Below are 19,728 nucleotides of genomic sequence, written 5' to 3'. Positions count from 1 at the left end.
GCAGCATTATGTGTCGAAGATTCCATCGGGACCTGAAGAACTGACTCGCTTCGTAGCTCCCTTCCGACCGAGGAACGGTTCGACGCACAAGTCTCACGAGGGGAGCTTCACAGAGAGCCTCTCGATTTGAAGGATGTCCATCAGATTCCGTCTCCGGGAGGCTAGATACAGCCTTGAATCGACCGGTAGATAAGTCCTGAAACTCTTCAACAGCCAGAGTCTGCGCAAGCAATAACCGTCCGAAGGCTCCGATATGGTGGCCCTCTCGACCTAGACCATCGTCCGGCTTGTATCAGGATTGTCATTCCACGCATTGGAAACGTTGAGGAAGATCCTGGGAACACTCTTGCGCTCCCATTGCTCTCCTCATTCGAAGCAATGCTGTGCTTCCTCCCCAATCACTCTTGAGTCGACGCTGTTCGCTCATGCGACGTCACCGTGGGATGAGACTCCGAATCGATTTCACTCAGCGACGCGACGTGAGATAATGTACCTAAATCAATTAGTGAAGTTAGACAAAGCACCTCTGAATACTCGTCGCGGAGCTAGGGCTCGTAGTCTCAACGATTTTGATTCTCTAAAAATATACCCCGAAGACAATCACGGGGGCTTGTCCGCGGGGATTTGGTAGAGACGATGTATCCGGGAAGAATTTCTCGCTGCGTGGGCCCCGCCCAGCGGACTTGAGCCTACTCAAACGGCATATCCGACTGAAGCTTTGGCTCTACAGCGAGTCCACGACGATAATGCGTATAGTCGACAATGCACCGAGGGAAACGCGCTCTGTGCAATTGAGGATTGAGGACAGCGAGCTGATCGGAGACTAACGGGGCTGTGAATGGTGTGAGTGGCGTGGGCTTAGCAGCGGTAATTGCAGGAGGACGAATGCAACAGCTTCCTGTAGCGGGGTCGTTGCGTCAGGACCATAATATTTTCAGAAAGACAGTTTGTTCTTCGTTCCGCCGCGCTGTCCTTATCAGAAATAGGGTCAAGACTCCGGACCCCGGTCGACGTTGATATCCGACTCCTGAGTGGGGTCTCCATCCTCATCGTTTATCGTCAGGAGACTCGCGGAGGCGGAAACGAGTTCTTCTGGCTCACCAATGCAGAATTCGAACCCCATGATCCGGACGTGGCCCAGCTTGACTGAAAAAAAACTTCCCAGACGCTTCAATCTAGTGCACAACTCTTGTTCTCTCTAGTGAGCCATTATTTATTCCGAAACAGGTATCGAGGAGATCTCATCCGGATAATTCTGACGGATTCACTGAACGAGCAGCCTCCCGGTTCCGGACGATCTCCCGTACAGACTTCTCGCGATTTCCGAGCTCGAGATCGGCTCTGCCGACGGGGAATCGATATGGGAATCCCGCGCCAAAGCTCCCAAGGTCGGAGCAGGCTCGGCGGACTTTTCCAGAGAATAGTTTGGACAACTTGCGAAACTCGAGCGTGCCTTCGCTCACTCAACAGAACAGGCAGAGTATCACACCGAGTGGAGTGCGTCCGTGGACTTCAACAATAGGATCCGCCCATGCTGTCCATGTTTTGGGAAAATTCGCGGAGCACTTCATGTCAATCCCCGCGCGCAGCGTCCCAAAAATTCTTCCTTGAATTGGGGCGATTTCAGTCGGTACGGGGCAATTTTGTTAAAATGCCTGTATACGGGGGCCCTCGCCTCGGGATGCAGTCCGTGTCGCTCGAGGACAACGACCAACAACTCCCGAATCATGAGGAGTCTCGTTGGGGCGTCTTGTCCCGCTACCTCTGTTGATGATATTCATCCGTGGCATCAAGAAATCTGTTGCTGCCGATGAACGAAAATGTTTGAGCTGCACGGTAAATCACAACTCGGACGGACCATGTTCCTCTCACGTCTCGGCCACGGCGGTAGGTGACCATTTCATGCGAGAGGTTTACAACGATACCACTCCAGTCCAGCTTCTTCCTGCCCGACGGTTTTCTGTGAAATGACCTCCGATCTCGGCCCCCGGAAAAGACACAGTCATCCGATTCGGATGCATTCGGGAACTCTGGAATGGGAGGGGGCCATGCTCGGTTTCCTCGGAATTCTATTCCAGCGAATCGGCACGAGCCGAATAGCGTCTTAGGCAGAACACGTCAGGGTTTCCCTTCAGGAACGATCAGAATTTATTTCCGAGGTAAACATTTTCGAAAAATATCAGATCGGACCCGTGACGGATCTTGTCAGATCTCGATCAGTCCCAGGTCGAATGTTTTGATCCGAAGGAGCGACACATTTTCGTTCCTCGGTCGGGTGCATACTTCCGCGGGTGTCCGATATTCAGTTTTTGTTCGATGCGAAATGTCATATTCCGTGTGTGCGTGGGCAGATCCGATTTACGCAGCCGTTTTGCTGGCAAGGAACTGTTTGAAGCCCTCGATGCCCTTCGCATGGCATTCGTCCCAATGAGGAAGCTGCTTGACGCGGTTGTAGTAAGCCTCAGCTTTGGGGAATCCGGGGAATCCGTAGCTCGTGACCTGAAGGGATACATAAATGCTTGATCAGGAGGATCAATTCAGGAGGATCCGAGCAGCGGAATGACGGCTTCACCGCCCAGGACACTCTCTGGCATATTTTCTGAGAAAAAAATCATAAAACTTCAATGTAAACTACCTCGAGCATGGTCAAGCTCGACCCGATGCAAAGATCGGCGACCGAAGGCTCCTTGCCCGTAATGAAATCGTGGTCTCCGATGAAAGTCTCGAGGAAGCCGAGGACTTCCTTGAGCTTCTGCTCCTTCTCGGTATCGTATTCCTTTCCGTGGATGAGCTTGGGGTAGAAATATTCCCCGATTGCCTTGTAGAGCGTACCGATGTCGAAGTACAAGAATCTGAGCGGGAGAAGTTTTGCTTAGATTGGGAAGAGACTTTTCGGAGCTGTTTTCGAACGGAGCGAAAACTCCGCACAATAATTGAAATATGGGGATGTCTTGTCTCAGATCTGAGTTCGGTACCTGTCAACCACAGCTCTTTTCTGGGGGCAGGTCGGGTAGAGAGCATGCCCCGGCGCGTATTTGTTGATGAGATAAGTGCAGATGGCGCGAGACTCTGCCAGCTTGAAGTCACCGTCCACAATAGCCGGGATTGTGTGTTGAGGATTGATCTGAAAACAAATGAGGCCTTCATTACTTCCGCTGGATTCGATATTCATAAGTCTTCCCAGGGACACTCGGTTCTTTTAAGCCGATATGAATGGATGGCGGGTCCATGAGACTGGAGGACTCGATGCGCCTCCCCCCCCCCGGTAGTGTCACTCTGTCGACATTTATCAAGAGCTATTTGATGATTTTCCGGGGTGAGGTTACCCTCCTTTGGGATCTCCGGAGCTCGCAGCAGAGTTCAAGCAATTGGTAACGACCCGACTTGGGAACTTCTGTTACAGTTTCCAATACTGGTTGAGTGAACAGGTCATTGAAAGTCCACTCGTAGGAGTTAGGGTAGAGCGGAGCTATACTGCGCAGACAGACAATCGCTATCCTGGGATGGAGCTCTTTCAGCGAGAAAAAAAGTTTCGAGAGAACTATTGAGTGGTCGGATGACCAATCGGAAGCGGAAAGCCTCGCCCCGACCTGTGCATCATTCCACTGCTCTATATAACGCTGTGATGGGGCACCTACATAACTTCACACAGAGTCGACTTCTAGCTGGCCTCATCTCCTTGATCCTCGCTAGTTCCGCTCTGTATCAGCGCCATTAGAGCTCGGGCTCTGTCCTGCGTGTAGCTCGTTATTGTGATGTTTTATTCGCAGAGGCCGTGTTCGTTCAGTGAACGCGATACTAAAATTATAGTAGACTCGATGAGGAAGACGAAAAACCTACGCATTAATAATTCCGAGAGCGATCCGGTCGCGGCATCGTTTCAGAATTGTATGCCAATTCATTGAGCTTCATCTCGCGCACACTCCCACAACGGCAGTATCTTCGATATACGCTCAATCATTATCGTTACGCTCCTTCTGATCGAGAATCAAGACAAGTCTCAGAGGGTCTTTGCTCTCTCCGGAATCGTGGCGTGGCTGACATCCTGCGAATGAGAAGATTTCGTTCTCGTGCGTCGCTCCCGCAAGGAACATTCTTCGGCCTTTCATTGACGTTCCCCCCGTGCCGCGGAGCTCTCGGATCCTCCCCCTCCAACTTCCAATATTTCTATCCGCGAGAATCAATTCCAGAGCATTGCGGCATTTACCCTTCTGCCATGAGGGCTCTGTCCAAAAGAGATCGATAATTTGGAAATTGTGCAACTGAGGTTGATGCCCTCCTTTTAGCTCTGATCGATTCTGCCAACGTGGTCTCCATGTGTCAATAGCGACGTCGGCGGAGGCCATATCTATTTTTGAAGTCAACTCCGGCGCCGAGTTATGATCCTGCCAAGTTCAGATGGATTCCGTTTTTGGAGATTGCCGTCATGACAAATGAGAATATCAATGATCGTAACAGTTCGAGTATCTGTATTGTACCGCAGGGAACCAGCTTCAATTGGTTGCCGAGGTCGAAATGATCTGTCGCGCTCGGCAGAGGGAAAATGGCCCGCGAAGGGAGGCCATTTTTCTTCAAGGCAGACAATATCGAATCCGCATCCGAAGTGACCGCCGGACTTAGTGGGACGTTCTGAATCCACAAGGACCGAGCAGCTCAACTCGGCATGCTCTACCGATTTTGATATCGACTAGGTCCCGTAACACTCTATAGAGACTAATCAGCCGTGTCAGATGGTCGGAAATCGTAGAAAAAAAGAATTATGAACCCAAAATTGATAGGTTTTCTCGGCTAATTAAGTCAATCAAAAATACACGGTGAAGTCGAAACATGTTGAGAGACTCATTGTCCAGGATGCTTGGCATTCAACTCGGAGCGTTCGAGCTCCCAAAGAGCGTCCTACCTGATGGAACCAAGGCTGACTGGTCTCACCGCGAGCGCCCATCGTTTTAAGCTCGAAGGGTATGCCGGTCCACGTCAGAAGCCAGTGGACAGCTCTCGAAGGCGGAAACCAGCCGTGGAAATAGAGAACCACTCCCATAATCTCCAATTAGCCAGGGGACGCACTTTATCCGCTGCTCCACCGAACACTGGACAAATGACTGAAATCCGGCGAGCGATTTTCTTGTTCAAGAGCTGTCTGCTGGTCCGAGAAGCCGAGCAACGAGAGCTCTGGATAAACGAACGATTGGGCAAGCGAGCGACCGAACGAACGAAGGGAAGGATGCTTGGACGGCCAGAGCCTAGTCCAGCCCTTAGAGATGCCAATGCTCAAAGTCTTGCCGGCTGACCGGTAAGGGTGGGTGGTGTTGATGACGCGGTTTCTTTCCTGGTAGTCCGAAAAAGAGTGTTTCGAAACAGGGGAAAATCTCGAAAACGAAAGCTCGCCGCAGACAGATGAGTGAGCACGGGAGAAGTTTTCACGAGGTACCCTGGCGCCGAGTAAACTCGACCATGATCCAGTCATGCTCCTGCTGATTGGGGTTGCTGCGCACCCCGGATCAGAGCATGACGCGCGGGGAGGAGTCTCTATCCGGAACGGTGGCTCGCATGGGTCCGTCTCAGACACCAGATCCCGGCAAAGCTGCTGAGGGCATCGGGAACAGCCGTCAATGCGGCGTAGTTCGTTCCGAGAACACCGCCCCGCTCCGGGATCTGTGACGCGAGAAGAGAGTCCCTCGGAAAAATCAACTCCTGAAGCCTAAGCTCCTCGTCAGTCTTAATCCGAGACAGATCAAGGGTCCGAGCAAGGCTGAGGATCTTGCAATCTTTGGACTGAGGAAACGCCGACCCGTTTCACTCACGAGAGGGAAGCATCTCCGTCTATATAAGTCCCTACAGGAGAAGTCTTCGCTTCGTGTTGCAACTTGATGTGAAGGTCCGCTCTTTCCCGGCTACGCGACATTTGACGCAGAGTTTGTTCCCCCATCGCAATCGACGAGAGGGCTGTCAGGGCTCCGAGAAGTTCGAGACGAAATATGTATGGGGCGGAATTCCTGTCCAGCCGTTCATTCAAACCAAAACATACCAGCGATAAAAGTGGAATCACACAAAGCAAATTGCACTATAAACGGGCAAATAAACAACCAGATTGTTTCATAAACAAGGGATTCAAAACATGAGAAAAACCTCCTTGGTGAGGCGACAGGCCCTACACGCATCCACAAAAAAAAGGAAACGACCGGGAGATGGAAGACGGAGCAGCTACAACTGAAACGACATGATCCCATCGTAACTGTGATCCGGAGGTGGGAATCCCGTACATCCCATAGCCCGAGGGATCATTCTCAAGGTGAAGCCCACGTGGGCGACATCCAAGCGAATCCGCGAACGTCAGACCTCCGCCTCTATTCCGTGAATAGAGAGAGAACCGAGAATCGAAAAACTCCCGAAGACGCTGAATCATAAGTCGATGATCCGCGTGAGTCCTTTCTCCCGGAAGAGCCGGACGTCCTAGTCCTGGACGACTGCACGCTCAAGCTACCACAGCGGCGAGAGCAACAAAGACGTGCCGACCCCGGCTGAGCGGATTGGATCTCGCGCAGCGACTTGAACCCAGCGGGGAGCATCGCTCCACAGCGATATAATGTTGTGTAGGCCGAAAGGATACGGTCTCCGCCCGATATTGATCCAACAATATCTTTATGAGCACCCTGCAGCTGAACGCGACGGATGTGGACGGATAATAGCGCGGCTGCCGACATCGCCGATCATATTAACACGTCACAGGGTCTCTGTGAGAGTTATTCAGCAAGGCCGGAAACACGACGTCTGAGGTTAGACCGGACCCGTGGTTTTTCTTCTGAGCAAGTTTGTGTATATAAAAGACTCGTCATTCCTTTCGTCGCTCCGTTACAGAACCCTGAGCCGAGAGCCGGAGCGGTGGTTTTCGGGCACGCGGCATCCAATCTCGATGAAGGGTCACGCGGCACGCTGTGAGCGTCGATTTGCATGCGCAGACGCGTGTCCCGCATATTCGCAGGCATAATGAGCCCCTGGTGGGAGGGTTATCATTGCACAGGAGCGATTCAATCACAACTAAAAGCACCACGATCGGCGCCTCTGATCGGGACAGCTGTAGTGTTTGAAGAAAAATGAGTGGTGATGACTCCGCGGTTTTCGGGGACCGCTAAGAATTTTATGATGTCGAAAGCTAACGAGGGATCTAGTACCGCGCCGATTGGAGAACGACAGACCTAGGCGACCCAATCCAAAGTTCACTCCGTTAGTAGCAGCAATTCAAGGCGATACCTCACAGAATTCACGCCAGTGTCTGGCCTACCGGCGACTCCCGTGTCCAGCTGCTAGGCCTTGCGCGGTTTTTCACCGCGGTCGGGAAATCGCGGTTAACCGCAAAATTTTCGCGGTTATTAACCGCAGGATAACCGCATCCTCTGCGGTTTTTTTGCGGTGAGCAACCGCATTTTGTCCAGTATAATTTGTTGGCTTAACACCTTCAATTCGGCCTTTTCTGAGAATGCAGAGTCTCCCTGCCGGGCAGGGGAGAGAGCCAACTCATGTCAGTGGAAAACCAGAACACAGCAAGCATCGTATGACCGATACGCCTATCGATGATCAGGCTTGGCTCCGATTCGGAGTTTTCGCGCTCTCGTCCGGCTTTCGTTGATCGAAGCACCGAGTGGAGAGCGTTTGAATCCACAACGCTCGAAAATTCTTCCAACTTCTCACCGGATGATCTATTCCTACTGCTTTGGTCTCATCGAATCGATTTTCAGTGAGACGCTAGTCGAACTTGCCGCTGGCGAACGCGTTCATTCGAAAAGGGACAAAAGGGGAAGAGTGTGGATCGCGAATTCCGATTCTTCAGAGGAGGTGGCGAACGCGGCCGCCTGCTCAAGCGCTGTCTGGAAAGTTTGGAAGCGATCCCCCCAACCTCCGTGCAACCAGAACGAGATTTTAGTGTAGTCGGCCTGATTCTAGGAGAGAATCGAGGAAGCATGAAAACGGAGACCCTCCATAACATCTTCATCGTCCGTAAGGCTTTGCAGCACGGGCTTTTGTAACTTGATGGTAACTTCATGTAGCAAACAGACTGTAAATAAATAATGCTCTCCGGACCTTTTGTGGACAACGGACGAGAACAAAAAATTCTGTGAATATGCGCTTATTAACCGCAAAGTGACTGTAACCGCGGTTTTCTCATCCGCGGTCAACCGCAACCGCAATTTTTTCAAAAAGCGGTTTTTCGCAAGGCCTACCAGCTGCTCGAGGAATGAGAGCTATCAACAATCGACGTACTCACCTTCAAATACTCGGGAGTAAGATGCTCCCCAGCCATCAAGTCAGTGGTCTTGAGGTTCAGTTCCACGCCAATCGTGGCAGCAACCATTCGGATCGAGCGGCAAGGAGCCGAAAGCTGAAAGATTAGGAAGAAATCTGGATTTAGTTGATGTCGGCTCTCCTCGATTTTGCCCACTCGATTGTTTCCGTTGCCAACATTCTTCGGGTCCCTTTTGAGACTCCCTCATTTCAAAATGAAATCCAATGAATGGATTCGGGCCAAGGCGGCTCATGGCAATTGTCGCGGAGGAAACGACAAAGCGGCGTCCAGAGCGGACGAGAAGACTGGGATCGGGAGAACTCACGATCATCGGAAAGAAAAAAAAGAGAGCAATGGAGCAGAGGAGAAGAGTATAAGTACCCGTTGCGCTTCTAGAATGACTCTGAACGATTCCCATCAAGTTTTACGTCGTCATAAAGAATATTCTGGAACCTTCTTGGATCGCATGCATGCCATGGCAGAACTTTTTCTGTGCGCTGTCACACGTGGCGCCACATCGTTGACCTTGCGCTGAGGGGGAAACTTGGAAATTCGTCGAAGATATCGAATCGTGTGTCTCGAAGTCCTAGAAAAAACGGTCATGCTCTCGGATGTCTCGGAACGGTGATGCTCTCACGAAGAGTTCAGGAGCGGAGTTACAAAATCTTCATGACCAGGAACGCACATCGAAGACTCCCCCGACCATCCGCACGCGTATTCGATCTCTGTCAAGATATCCTGAGCAACCACTCATAACCAGCTAGGAAAATGGAATCAACGCCGAAGTTTCCAGTCTTGACAGGTGCCATTCTGCTCCGAGTAACACCTCTACACTGTCGGCCTCTACACTGTTTGTCACTCTGGGTGGGAGACTCCGAACCGAAGATTTCTAGTGCCGTCAAGTTTTTCCATGAGACCCCTCTAATAATTTCGAGTGCTGATTGATACACCACAAGAAGAACCCGATAGAAACCAGCTAGAAACTCACCTCCATGTGGTAAAGATCGATCGTCATGTTTAAGGTGGTTTTTTCCGGCGTAACAGACGAAGGTGAGCAGCCCAGCTTTGCTGCTGGCTGCGACCGGCAGATCTCTCAAACGATGCAGAGAGGGTAACGCTTCGAGGATGAGGAGGACGTGGTACAATCGATGAATCTGCCGCTCTTAGCTTGGGAACTTCAGCTTGTCGTCGAGGGAACATTAATTTGCCGAGTCAGCGTCGATCGAATGGCGGCCGACCAATTTAATCCATGACGGGACGTTCGATGGGTCGAGCGCGTTGCCGTGGATCGAGAGCGTGGGCAATCTGCGGACGGTCAGGTAGAATCCGCCTCAAATCTCAAGTTATTTACGGACGTTTCCTCTGCCTACGGTCTCAAATGACCGTTCGGGACGGAACCCGCCGGTTCGGGCGATCACGCAGGCCGACTAGACGGAAGGACTTCGTAAGAGAATCGATGATGCGTCACGGGGCATCTACTCAGTATGTGGACACGCACATCGAGTTGGACAGGGAAGCCCGCCTATTCACTCGAGCATCATGCTAGGTTTGCCACCCTCTCTGGGTCCCTCTCTCATTTTGCACGCTCTAGTTATATAGACTGACAGGTCAGCGGGGAGGTGCACGATGGAGCACGTCGTGCGCTCTTTGAACTTATAGTGTTGCCTTCGGTCAACATGCCTCCTTCTCACAGCGAGGCATGCCTTGACTCAGCCTCACGGAGTAGTGGTTTTCCATGGCATCGGATTTCCGAAACGAAGCCTGCGGAATCGTGTGTACTTTCAGTGGAAGATCGAACCGTTGAGGGCCCCATCGCGATCTCATAAACTCCATGGTCTTGAACCAAATAATCTCTAGCCCACCTGGCATCCTTGCTTCAGAATGGGGATCTGTTTCGAGCGTGGGGTTTGTCGAATATTGTTATTCCTCATCATCTCATCATCATTGAGAAGATTGCTGTCAGAATCAGAAGGTAAAGAGCTGCCTCCTTGGGGATTTTCCGAGCGCGGATAGAATATTCGAAACTATTCGGGCATGACTGAATGCCGATATCAGGCATGCCGACGTGGGTTCCCGATTTCCGAGACCTCTGTGGAATTCGGAATTCAGTCGCCGGTTCTGAGCTCACGCACCCACCGACTCAGTCAAAGATCGCGACCAACGCTTGCTTCGAGTCCCGACGTCACCGGGCGGCAAGCATCGTGGTTCGGGAGGAACATTCCGCACGGGCCGAGGTGAACGTCTTCCCGGATAATCAATGGCTGATGAAACTGCTGTGAACTTCATAATTCATGACGCAGGACTATAAAACGCAGCTCTGTCAGGCCGGCCTCGGACAACCCGCAGTCGGAGAATACTTGGAGCGCGAGCTCTGCTCAAATAGTGGAAGACAGGCTGCGCTCGGCGAGGCGGCGCAGATCGTGACCTTGTTGTAATCGAGGATGATGATTGAAAGATCGGCAGCGCGGGTTGTCACTATGAATGACAATCGTGTGGATTCCGACAAGATCCCGTGGACGAGATCATGACTGGACACTGGACCAGCTTTGATTTGTCGAGTAGAGATTTTGAACGCACCGAGCTATAGGCCTATTGCGTTTCTTGCGTCGCATCATTCCGAGGAGTCCCCGAAGAATCACCGAATCCATCCCACAACAAACTTCCTGCCACGAATGCGGACAGCGAAAGGCTCCCGCAATTGCCATCAGGACCTGATTGTCCTCCAGAATCGAAACCTTCAGTCTGAACGACGAGGTAGGAGCGCCCTGCATGCGGCACGGAGATCAACGGTCGATATCGGAATAGGGGCCCATCCCCAGTCCGTTCCATCAAGTTCGATCTTCCCCGATTCATCCCTATCGTGTGATTCTCATTCTTTGTGCTCCCGGGAAAGAGATCAATGAAAACAACAATAATCAATGCCCGACCTCGGCTCCGTCGTAGGGTATATACAGGGTGTTCGCCTTGAAGTGGGAATTTCCTCGAGTCTGCGGTTATGCGCATATTCTGGTCCGGGCTCCGTGGACTCTCAAAAACTAGGCGTCGCTGGGAAGTTCCCGAATAGACGCACATTATCGTTCCTCAAAGTATGCCTGTACCTCCGGACATTCATTTCGAATCCAGGCGACCAAGCTGAACCCTTCCCTGTTTCTAGAACAATTTTCTTCAGTCAAGCTGCCTTTACCTTCCATTGGCAAATCGGCCCTCCGCGTCGGGCGGATAATCTTCCTGTGCTCAGCGGATGATGTCCGAAGCTCATAGCGAATCGGATCTCTGAGTCACAGTTTTCTTCCCCATAGCTTCGGATTCCATCGATAGAGGAGCGAAAAATTCTTCCAGAGGAGGTCTTGAGGGGCGACGAAAAACATGGAACCCACGTTCGCCGCTGAAGCCTGGGAAACGAGGTCTGAGACGCAGCAATGGTTGGGCCTCGGAAATGTGCGTCCAGGCGACCTCCTCCCTACGACCCCTATTCCCTCGAACCCATCGAGCCCTGAACGACATACGAACATCTGAACTCACTGAAGCAGAGTCCCGTCTTACGGCGAACACCCTGCATGTACATATTGCACTCAAGGGCAGCAGGAAATTAGTCTGCGCCTCTCTGGAGCCTTGTTTCTGGCCGCGGTAGTCTCTGGGGAGTTGGGGTCAAGACGCATCACGGACGTGGGAAGCCATCAGTGGTGGGGGAACAGAGCTCTCGTAAAATTCCCCCGCGTGTCATGGATGTATTGGGACCCTTGCTAACATGCTGTTCTCTTATCTCAGACTCAAGGCGGGCTCCGTGTGGAATTCCATCATCGATTCACCAATCTCGAATCGTACTACACGAAACTAAAACTGATCATGACTGATCCACAGTGATGCCCCCCAGCTGTGCGCAATTACGCACAGAACTCGAACGTGACAAACTCAGAATTCACCGGGCTCAAACGGAACTCTAACGAAATGATGCCACGCGCAGCCACCACAGAGGAATGGGAATCTCTAATGCATCCTTCAGCATAATAGTATCTACGGCGAATCGACGGCTCTCGAATCGATGGGTCCGATGTATAACACTTCCAAGGTAAATGCTCTTGGACTTCTTCCTGGATTTCGGAGGATCCGCTGATTTTGCCTTGGGTACTACCGATCGGAGGAGGATACATTTCATCGGTGATCTCTCTGTGCGTAAAATAGACTCAGGCATCATGGGAGCCTCCACTCGAAGCAGATATTCCGCTTGCAGGGTCGTTCGTAACCGGCATCTGGGCTCGATCCACGAGAAGGCCGTCTTAGGAAGCTTCTATTCAGGGCTACGGTGGATCACTGGTTTCCAATGGAAGTTCCTAGACCATCATAGAACCTAAGGAGGGGGAATTGGCTGATCGAGTCTAGCTCTATTCCTGTGCCCCCCATGATGTCTGAGCTGTTCTTCGACAATGAAAAAGTGCGAGCCTTAGTTTCGGGAGTTTCGCTGGCGGATTTCCCGCCTCGGAGTAATTGCCTCTCATCGCACTGAAATAATGCGAGAAATGATCGAGACTCCGCATCCAGCGTACCTGAGTCGAATCAACTGCGACGACACGCACACTCCCCGCCCTTAGCGCCGGAATCTACCACAGTTTCCTGATCGTTCTCGAGTGCCGGATTCTGCGCGGATTCCCCCCCACAATCCAAGACACCTCGCTGTCTGGTGATGGACGATGCGGCAACCCCAGCGAGAGAAAACTCGAAAGTTGTCCTCCCCGTTTGAAAATCAGACGTGAAGCTCGATTTCCATCCTTCAAGGTCACGATCATGTCCTGGATCCAGTATTGCTAGGAACTCGGGCCTATTGTAATTGAAGATTATTCTCGAACGAGCTCTTCCGAAACTGGATTCACTTTCCATTTATTAGGTCTAGAATTCTTCCGGAGGGACACTGCAGCCCACTATGAATCTGGCATATACACTGCTCCCTCTCAGCTTCACGGAGCTTGACGTTGTGGTCGGAAACCAGCTTTCGGAAACTCAGAAGGAGTCGCTTCTGAATCGCCATTCAGCATTATTCCACATACGATTTTCATCTAAGGTAGGAAAGATCTTTCAACTTGAGTTTTTTGTCACTGTACAATATCATCGTGCCGACAATTCGAATCAAGGGTAGACAATGCTTAGGGAAGCAGGGGGGGGGACATCTCTTGAGTCTAAGAAAGTCACAAATAAAGCAATCGGTTCTGGAATATCGAAGCGAAAATATGAGACACGTCTCGAGAGCTCGAGGCCCGACCAGGAGGAAACCCCGACGATTGTTCGCATTGATTATACCATGAATCGGAAGGAATGAGTTTGCCCTTTTCCGGCGTAGATCTTGTGAGAACTGCGATGACTGTTCCGTACATGAATCTGCTTTCTCGGCACAACATGAATAGGCGTCCCGACCTTAATATTGACATTCCGTCGGATATTGCTCTGCATACGTCCGTGTCGACCGGATCTTGCGTCATGCCCAATTCTGGGCCATCTTTCTTCGAAACGGATCTCTGGGCTCATAGGACAGGGAAAAGGACAGAGTGTCCAATGATTGTAATGCCTATCGTTCTCGGCGAATGACTCGATCGATCTACTCGGCTCATTGATCTTGACTCAGTATTGAGTTCTCAGGTGATAGGCACTCTGGTTGTACGTGTGATGACAATGGAATTTCGAAGTGGACATGTTGGACGGCGTCACCGGAAGAATAGGTACCCCCTACGCGAGAGAAGGCGATCCTCCTGGAGACTCTGCATGCCCTCGGGTTTATGAGATCGAGAATAGATTCACTGTGAATTAAAGGAAAAGTGAATCTTCGATGGAGAAAATGGAGGGGACAAATCAGTGAAAGAGATTTGAGACCACATCGATGGTTGTGATGCATGGAGTTTCGCTGCCTAGGAGATTTGATGCCCTCCGCTCTTTTGAGGGGGAGACGGATCGTTTGACCGCAGCTCTCCAGCAGAGATCGGTCTCTCGGTGAGCTCTGTGATCCGCGCTTCCGTGTGTGGCCCGAGGACAGACGTCCCTACCGCGGTCTCGTAGTATGCATTAGCGTTTCGGCTGGGGATGACCGAGCTCTACCCTCAACCGGGCAATTCCTCGATGTTTCGGCATTCCATAATATTCAAATATTGAACGCTAGGACCAAAGTCATCTTAGGCTGCGCCAGGGAATCGACTCGTCTACTCAGGGTATACACTGGGGCAATTCGTTCGTTCGCTCATTCAATTGCGGCCACCCGTGTACGCGTAGTCAGCCTTATTGTGCATGATGAGCTTATCGTCAACAAAATAGAAAGAATCCGATCTAGTCTCATAAGGATTGGCAGTCATCTCGTCGACGAGTTCCTGGCCCAGCTGGGGAAACTCGTATATATGTTCACAAGTATTGCGCGAGTTCGGTATGCAGAAGCCGAACTCGAAGTCAAAGGTTTTCAACAGTTGATCCCGGAAGAAATGTCTTTCGATCATACGGAAGCGCGACACGGGTCGATCGCCGACGGTGAACTCCACCCTGCGAATTCAAATTTGATCCTTCAATTTGTGCTAGGCTCTCTGGGAATCGAGGGACAGTAGTTTTTCGGTAGCGTTCCCTGTGACGATTCTTCGATCACACGACCCGGAACAAGATCCGATGGGCGGGAGAGGATGCGCTCCGGAGCGGCGGAGGTCAATAGAAGTTCCAATGGCTCATTTAGCGAGGTTCGTTTCTCCGAGACTAACTTACGTTGCGCCTACGGTTTTGAGCTTCAAAAACTGCGGTGTAAACTGATACCGAACGAAGCGACCAGCATTAGGATCCGTGATCTCGGGTTCCAGCTCCACGGCGGCGGGGTCGTCTTGGTCTGCAATTTCGGACGCCAGAGAGCTCGATGCTTAAAATCATCAATTCGCTCGTAGAACGATGGGTTTTCTCGAAACTAGGCGATTTTTCCCTGATGCGGAGCCAGCTTCCCCCATGTAGACGTCCAACAGAGACCAAACAAGAGGTCGCTAAAAGTTTCTGATCGGATCTGATCGTCTATCTCCATTCTACTTCCCCCGAGGAATTGATCCATGGCTTCTTAGTGGAGTCAATCTCTACCAGAATTCAAGAGCTCACCTTGTGGGGGAGGTTTGGCAATCTCGAAGAGCACCATTCCGGTTTCCATGTCCCTGATGGTGAACCTGGTGAAATCGATGTTGAAAAGATTCGCTTCCGGTCCGCACAAGTATTCTGCAAGCGAATGCGAACAATGAGTCGCACAGTAATGGATTTCATAGGCCTTCTGAGAACCATCCACACCGATCGACGGCGGAAACAACTAAGATATTGGAGTAAGGTTTTGTTTTTATCGGTTCCATCGATCGCCCGACCACACGGCTTACCCCACTCATTGAAGTTCAAGCCAAACGATACTCCTGAAAATGTTTCGCCCTACCGAGCATCGTGATTTCCGATCGACCATCACCGCCGCGCGAGTGAACCGCGATTCCTTTTTTTCAAAACTGGATCCCGGATCTTGCTTCGAGGCCATATATGTCGACGCGAACTTCGATCGGATTCGGACTCCGAGCAACCGGCCTCCTCCAAGACGAGATTACCCTTCAGATTACTGTTTTCTAGCAGCTCGGAGTTCTCCACGGAAACTCGCTGCGAAGCGAGACTGCGAACTGTTGTTCATCACCTCTCGCACATTAATGTTTCCGGGATGGATTTCCCGGCTCGGACTCCTTCTCTGAGGGTATTCGTCGAAGGCAGACTGTAACGCTTGCATCGCATTTACCGTTTCCTGTCATTATTCATCCACTCTTGATACCTCGCGTGCAAGGTAACAACATGGCGGATTTCTTGCCAGAAGGGTGAGGAGGGGGAGCTTCAGAGCTTCTACTCAGGCCCTCTATGTTTGATTGGCGATGATCGTTCCCCATAATTTTTGATGATGATTGTCATTCATCGAAGTACACAAGGAGCGCCATGTAATGACTCTCGACTCTGAGAAGTTCATCGTGTCTCATTCCTTCGGCCACCAGAGAGCGTAATCTTACGAAACGATCGGATGCTCGACTTGATAAAGACTAGGAGCTCTCGGAGAATTGAACTGAGTCGTAACACCGAACTCCGCTCCCTGCTCGAGCCCTTGCAGAGCGTCGAGCGTCCCGGGCTAGCCTAGGTAACTCATAAATCATGGGTCGAATAGCGGGGGAAGAGGCTAGCGAGTTCATTGTACACAAAACCGGTCCTGCTCGCCGCCCCAACTCACTGATCGTCCGAAACATTGTGCGCGTGGCATCTTGAAGCGGCCGTCGCAGATTCGGTCATATTTTTCAACCCTCTCCGACTGAACAACTATTGTTCACTACTCACCCTGTGTGAATCTGTTCAAGCGAAGGACATCGTCAGGAGTGATAGAGTCTTTATGCATAAGCTCCTCCTCAGTCACGGTGCGTTTCGATTGCGCTTTGAGAGCCATCGACTTCTTCGGAACTGGCGGTTGCTGTTGCGACCCGGGGCCCGGAGGTGCCGCGGCCGGCTTTTTGAGATGCGCACTTGACATTCTATTTATTTATCGCTGGGATATCAGAGGGCTGTAGCTCTAAGGAGTCGTTCAGGATGGGCCGCTGTCACAATGGAACACGACATAGGGGGCGCCTCGGTCGACCATTTGGGGGAGAGATAGGTTCCATTTGCTGCGCCCCCCCCCCCTCGGAGAGTCGACCTGTGGTCGAACAAGGTGTGGACCGCTCGAGGAACTTCCCGCTTCAATCAAGCCATACATTTCTGGTGAGGGACTGATTCGGGTCACAAGCGTTGAGCGCCAGCCTCCGAGGGGCAATATTCCTGATCGTATCCGTAGACGAGTGGCATACTCGGCATATTCCGGAGCGAACTCGAGAATTTCCTCGACCCCGCTACGAATGCTCACTCGTCTCGACTGTCAGACTCTGCTAGACTTGGCCTTCCCGAATCCCTCATTGCTAGAAAAATAATGGGAGAGACCGTCCACGCTCCCCGATCCGATTCGCTCGGAGCTCGCATGACACGTCTCCCGTTTACGAGGTCGACAGTCTCGAGCGAAGCTACATGATAAGTGGCTTCGAAAACTACGTCAGGCACAATCTCCCCGCGAGGATCTTCGCGAAGCTCTCCAGCTCAATTGTTCGATTCTCCGAAGGTTGAGATAATGATCAGGCTCTTGACTTGTGAATGCCGATGTCTCTCGTTCCGGAAGAATTCGCGACATGATGAGAGCCGTGTGGAAGTTTCATTCGGGACTCCCACAGCTCTCATTCCAATGATTGAGAACATGCTCGATTTCTCCATGTTGAAGGAGTCAGCGATTTGGGGAGTACCTTATCGAGCTTCCTCAACTCCTCTATCCCTTCCTCGAGGAGCTTCTCGCGACAGCGCCAGATTCCGTCATCAAGGAACGAAGGGAAAATTCTCAAGACTTTCGGACGGAATCTCTGGAGACGTCCAGATCTCTAGATGATTTTGGATCCCACGCACTTTCAGATTTCGCGCCGGTGAATGTCCGAATGAAGTGTAGACCCACTCGGACATGCACGCTGTCGACATGGCTCACGTCTTGAGGTGCCAAGACTGCAGAGCCGGGACACTCTCCAGAGGGCAAATTTTGAGTTTCGAGTGTCGGAAGCCGGAGATCGGAAAACTACCACCGATTCAATCCAGTGGCAAAATCTCGCGATCTTCCTCCATCTAGTTCTCCACGCCTCAGTGTAATTATTGGGCGTGGGTTCCTCCAACCCCAGCAGGTTACGAAGATTGCGAGCGACTCCAGCTATGGTAGAGTGATGATTAATCAATGTAACTCCGAAGACAGCCAGGTCCGTCCGTGATACGCATTCCTTGCCGATCTTAGATGTGGATAATAGCTGTGGCCCTGACGCTCGCTCCTCACGAAATCGAGAACCGATTTCGCGCCGGAGGCCTTCAATCCGCGACTTCGCGGAATTCCACGAGGATCACGATCGACTTGAGCCTTTCTGAATGAGTTGTGGATAATCGTTTCCGCAAACATTTCCAGCTGTATGGTAATCGTCAGCTGAAGAAAATCTACAATTTACCCCAACGTCGACTGAATCGCGAAGTTCCCAGACTCATCGCTCAGCCTCAGTTCCCGGAGCAACATCCTCATTATTCTTTCAACAGTCAGGGCGGTCCGCCGTACTCGAACCCTGTCATGGATCACCTGACCCTGGCTTTCGATCAAGCCATCCAGGTACCGTTTCCGGATTCCAGAAGTCTCCCCTTGCAGGGTTGAGTGTAGCGTCGTACACGAGAGATAGATCTTTTCGCGACATTCATTCCTCATCTACATTCTTCTAAGCTTGGTCCCGTACCCTCGCAGAATCTTGGTATCTTCCTGGACACATTGACGGCTCCACCGACGGCTCCGCATTCAGTTCAGATGGGGATCGCCGGAATGAACACGGTCATAATCGACTACCTTAATCTCCTCGAAGCTTGCTGCGTCAATCATCCAATGCTGAAAAGCAAAATCCAAATGATTACGCAGAAGCTGGTCGCTCTACAAAACACGGGGAGCCTGCCCTCGAATCAGGGAGGGACCATGGCCGCGTTCTCATTCCCTCAGCAAGCAAGACCTGCACCCAATCCATGCTCGATGATGGTGCCGGGATCTCCGATGATGGCGCCGGTTCCCAATGTTCTGCCGCCTCACGTTCCCGGCTGTTACGGTGCCATCGGTATGAGCCCTCCGCACATGGTTCGTGTATCCTTCAATCCCATCCATTGATTGATTGCTATTCAAAATTCGATATTTTACGTATTCGGGTTGTTTGATGCTCAGAGTTCTCAAATTATCCTCTCTTGAAACTTTGTACAGCAGAACCGCTCTCGCCAGACCCAGATGCCGATGGATCCGAATCGAGGGAATTCCGGGTTCCGGACCAGCATGGGTCACCCTACATTCCTGCCGAGTTCTCCTTTGGAGTTCTATCCGACCCCAAATCCAAGTCCGCCGCTGAATGTGCACCCCAGCTTCCTCATGAGCGGTGAGTTTTGTTCAGGGCGTTGGAATTGTGAATTATCGAAATGTGATTAGGAAAATCTCATCTGGCAACCTGTATCGATCGCCTGACAACGGGAAACTTGCAGACTGCGTGACTGGATTCTCGTCGAATAAGCCCAACGAAGCCAATGTGGCCAGCGCGGGTCATCAAATCATTTAGCCGCGGCACTCGGAGAAACTGAACTGTTAGGTATCGTCTTGAGCTCAAAAGATTGTTAGGTATGGAACCCATCGATAACATTATTGTGGTGTAATCTGGGAATTGGTCCGAGGATTGGAGTTCCCATGATCTTTATTCGCTGCTGTATATTTATTAAACCTTCCGCACAATTCGTAAGGAGGCTATCATGATGCGCGAAGAATTCATCGAGGAATACTGTGTGCAGCCACTATGTTATCTGACGTGCACAGCTCC

The 19,728-nt window shown here is 51.4% G+C and overlaps 3 protein-coding genes across 4 annotated transcripts; 1 reads left to right on the top strand and 2 right to left on the bottom strand.

Annotated features, from left to right (window-relative positions):
* Nucleotides 1–2,133: 2,133 nt before the first annotated feature.
* Nucleotides 2,134–9,358, bottom strand: LOC100904965 (glutathione S-transferase 1). 2 transcript variants are annotated; one of them, XM_003746739.2, is made up of 5 exons: nt 9,267–9,358; nt 8,261–8,374; nt 2,976–3,124; nt 2,636–2,852; nt 2,134–2,499 (listed from the first exon to the last, which is right to left on the bottom strand). In XM_003746739.2, the coding sequence occupies exons 1-5, from the start codon at nt 9,291–9,293 to the stop codon at nt 2,359–2,361; spliced, it is 648 nt and encodes a 215-aa protein (XP_003746787.1). In that variant the 5' UTR covers nt 9,294–9,358; the 3' UTR covers nt 2,134–2,358. The 2 variants fall into 2 exon arrangements, with proteins under 2 accessions (XP_003746787.1, XP_028968286.1); XM_029112453.1 differs by lacking the exons at nt 8,261–8,374; nt 9,267–9,358 and adding an exon at nt 4,901–5,138.
* Nucleotides 9,359–14,069: 4,711 nt separating this feature from the next.
* unc-119 (unc-119 lipid binding chaperone) lies at nt 14,070–16,883 on the bottom strand. Its single transcript, XM_003746796.2, has 4 exons — nt 16,625–16,883; nt 15,380–15,493; nt 15,005–15,122; nt 14,070–14,791 (listed from the first exon to the last, which is right to left on the bottom strand). Exons 1-4 carry the CDS (start codon nt 16,812–16,814, stop codon nt 14,503–14,505), a joined length of 711 nt encoding a protein of 236 aa, XP_003746844.1. The 5' UTR covers nt 16,815–16,883; the 3' UTR covers nt 14,070–14,502.
* A 927-nt stretch (nt 16,884–17,810) lies between these two features.
* Nucleotides 17,811–19,473, top strand: LOC100900891 (uncharacterized). The gene is made up of 5 exons (XM_003746795.2): nt 17,811–18,105; nt 18,306–18,500; nt 18,630–19,007; nt 19,131–19,296; nt 19,400–19,473. The coding sequence occupies exons 1-5, from the start codon at nt 18,073–18,075 to the stop codon at nt 19,471–19,473; spliced, it is 846 nt and encodes a 281-aa protein (XP_003746843.2). The 5' UTR covers nt 17,811–18,072.
* Nucleotides 19,474–19,728: the final 255 nt, after the last annotated feature.

The sequence above is a fragment of the Galendromus occidentalis genome, unplaced genomic scaffold (assembly GCF_000255335.2).
Source record: "Galendromus occidentalis unplaced genomic scaffold, Mocc_1.1 scf7180000077501, whole genome shotgun sequence".
NCBI classification, from domain to species: Eukaryota; Metazoa; Arthropoda; class Arachnida; order Mesostigmata; family Phytoseiidae; genus Galendromus; species Galendromus occidentalis.
The sequence above is the reverse complement of the archived record's forward strand: the minus strand, read 5'-3'. Positions and strand labels throughout refer to the sequence as shown.

Excerpts from the sequence above, each read along its gene's own strand:
- unc-119 (XM_003746796.2), bottom strand. The coding sequence starts at position 16,814 with ATGTCAAGTGCGCATCTCAAAAAGCCGGCCGCGGCACCTCCGGGCCCC. Across the intron at positions 15,494-16,624 it reads CTTGAACAGATTCACACAGG|AATACTTGTGCGGACCGGAA; the intron begins GTGAGTAGTGAA and ends ATTCGCTTGCAG. Across the intron at positions 15,123-15,379 it reads TGCCAAACCTCCCCCACAAG|ACCAAGACGACCCCGCCGCC; the intron begins GTGAGCTCTTGA and ends CCGAAATTGCAG.
- LOC100900891 (XM_003746795.2), top strand. The coding sequence starts at position 18,073 with ATGATTAATCAATGTAACTCCGAAGACAGCCAG. Across the intron at positions 18,106-18,305 it reads GTAACTCCGAAGACAGCCAG|CTGTATGGTAATCGTCAGCT; the intron begins GTCCGTCCGTGA and ends AAACATTTCCAG. Across the intron at positions 19,297-19,399 it reads CCCCAGCTTCCTCATGAGCG|ACTGCGTGACTGGATTCTCG; the intron begins GTGAGTTTTGTT and ends GGAAACTTGCAG.
- LOC100904965 (XM_003746739.2), bottom strand. The coding sequence starts at position 9,293 with ATGACGATCGATCTTTACCACATGGAG. Across the intron at positions 2,853-2,975 it reads AAAAGAGCTGTGGTTGACAG|ATTCTTGTACTTCGACATCG; the intron begins GTACCGAACTCA and ends TCTCCCGCTCAG. Across the intron at positions 2,500-2,635 it reads CGAGCTTGACCATGCTCGAG|GTCACGAGCTACGGATTCCC; the intron begins GTAGTTTACATT and ends GTATCCCTTCAG.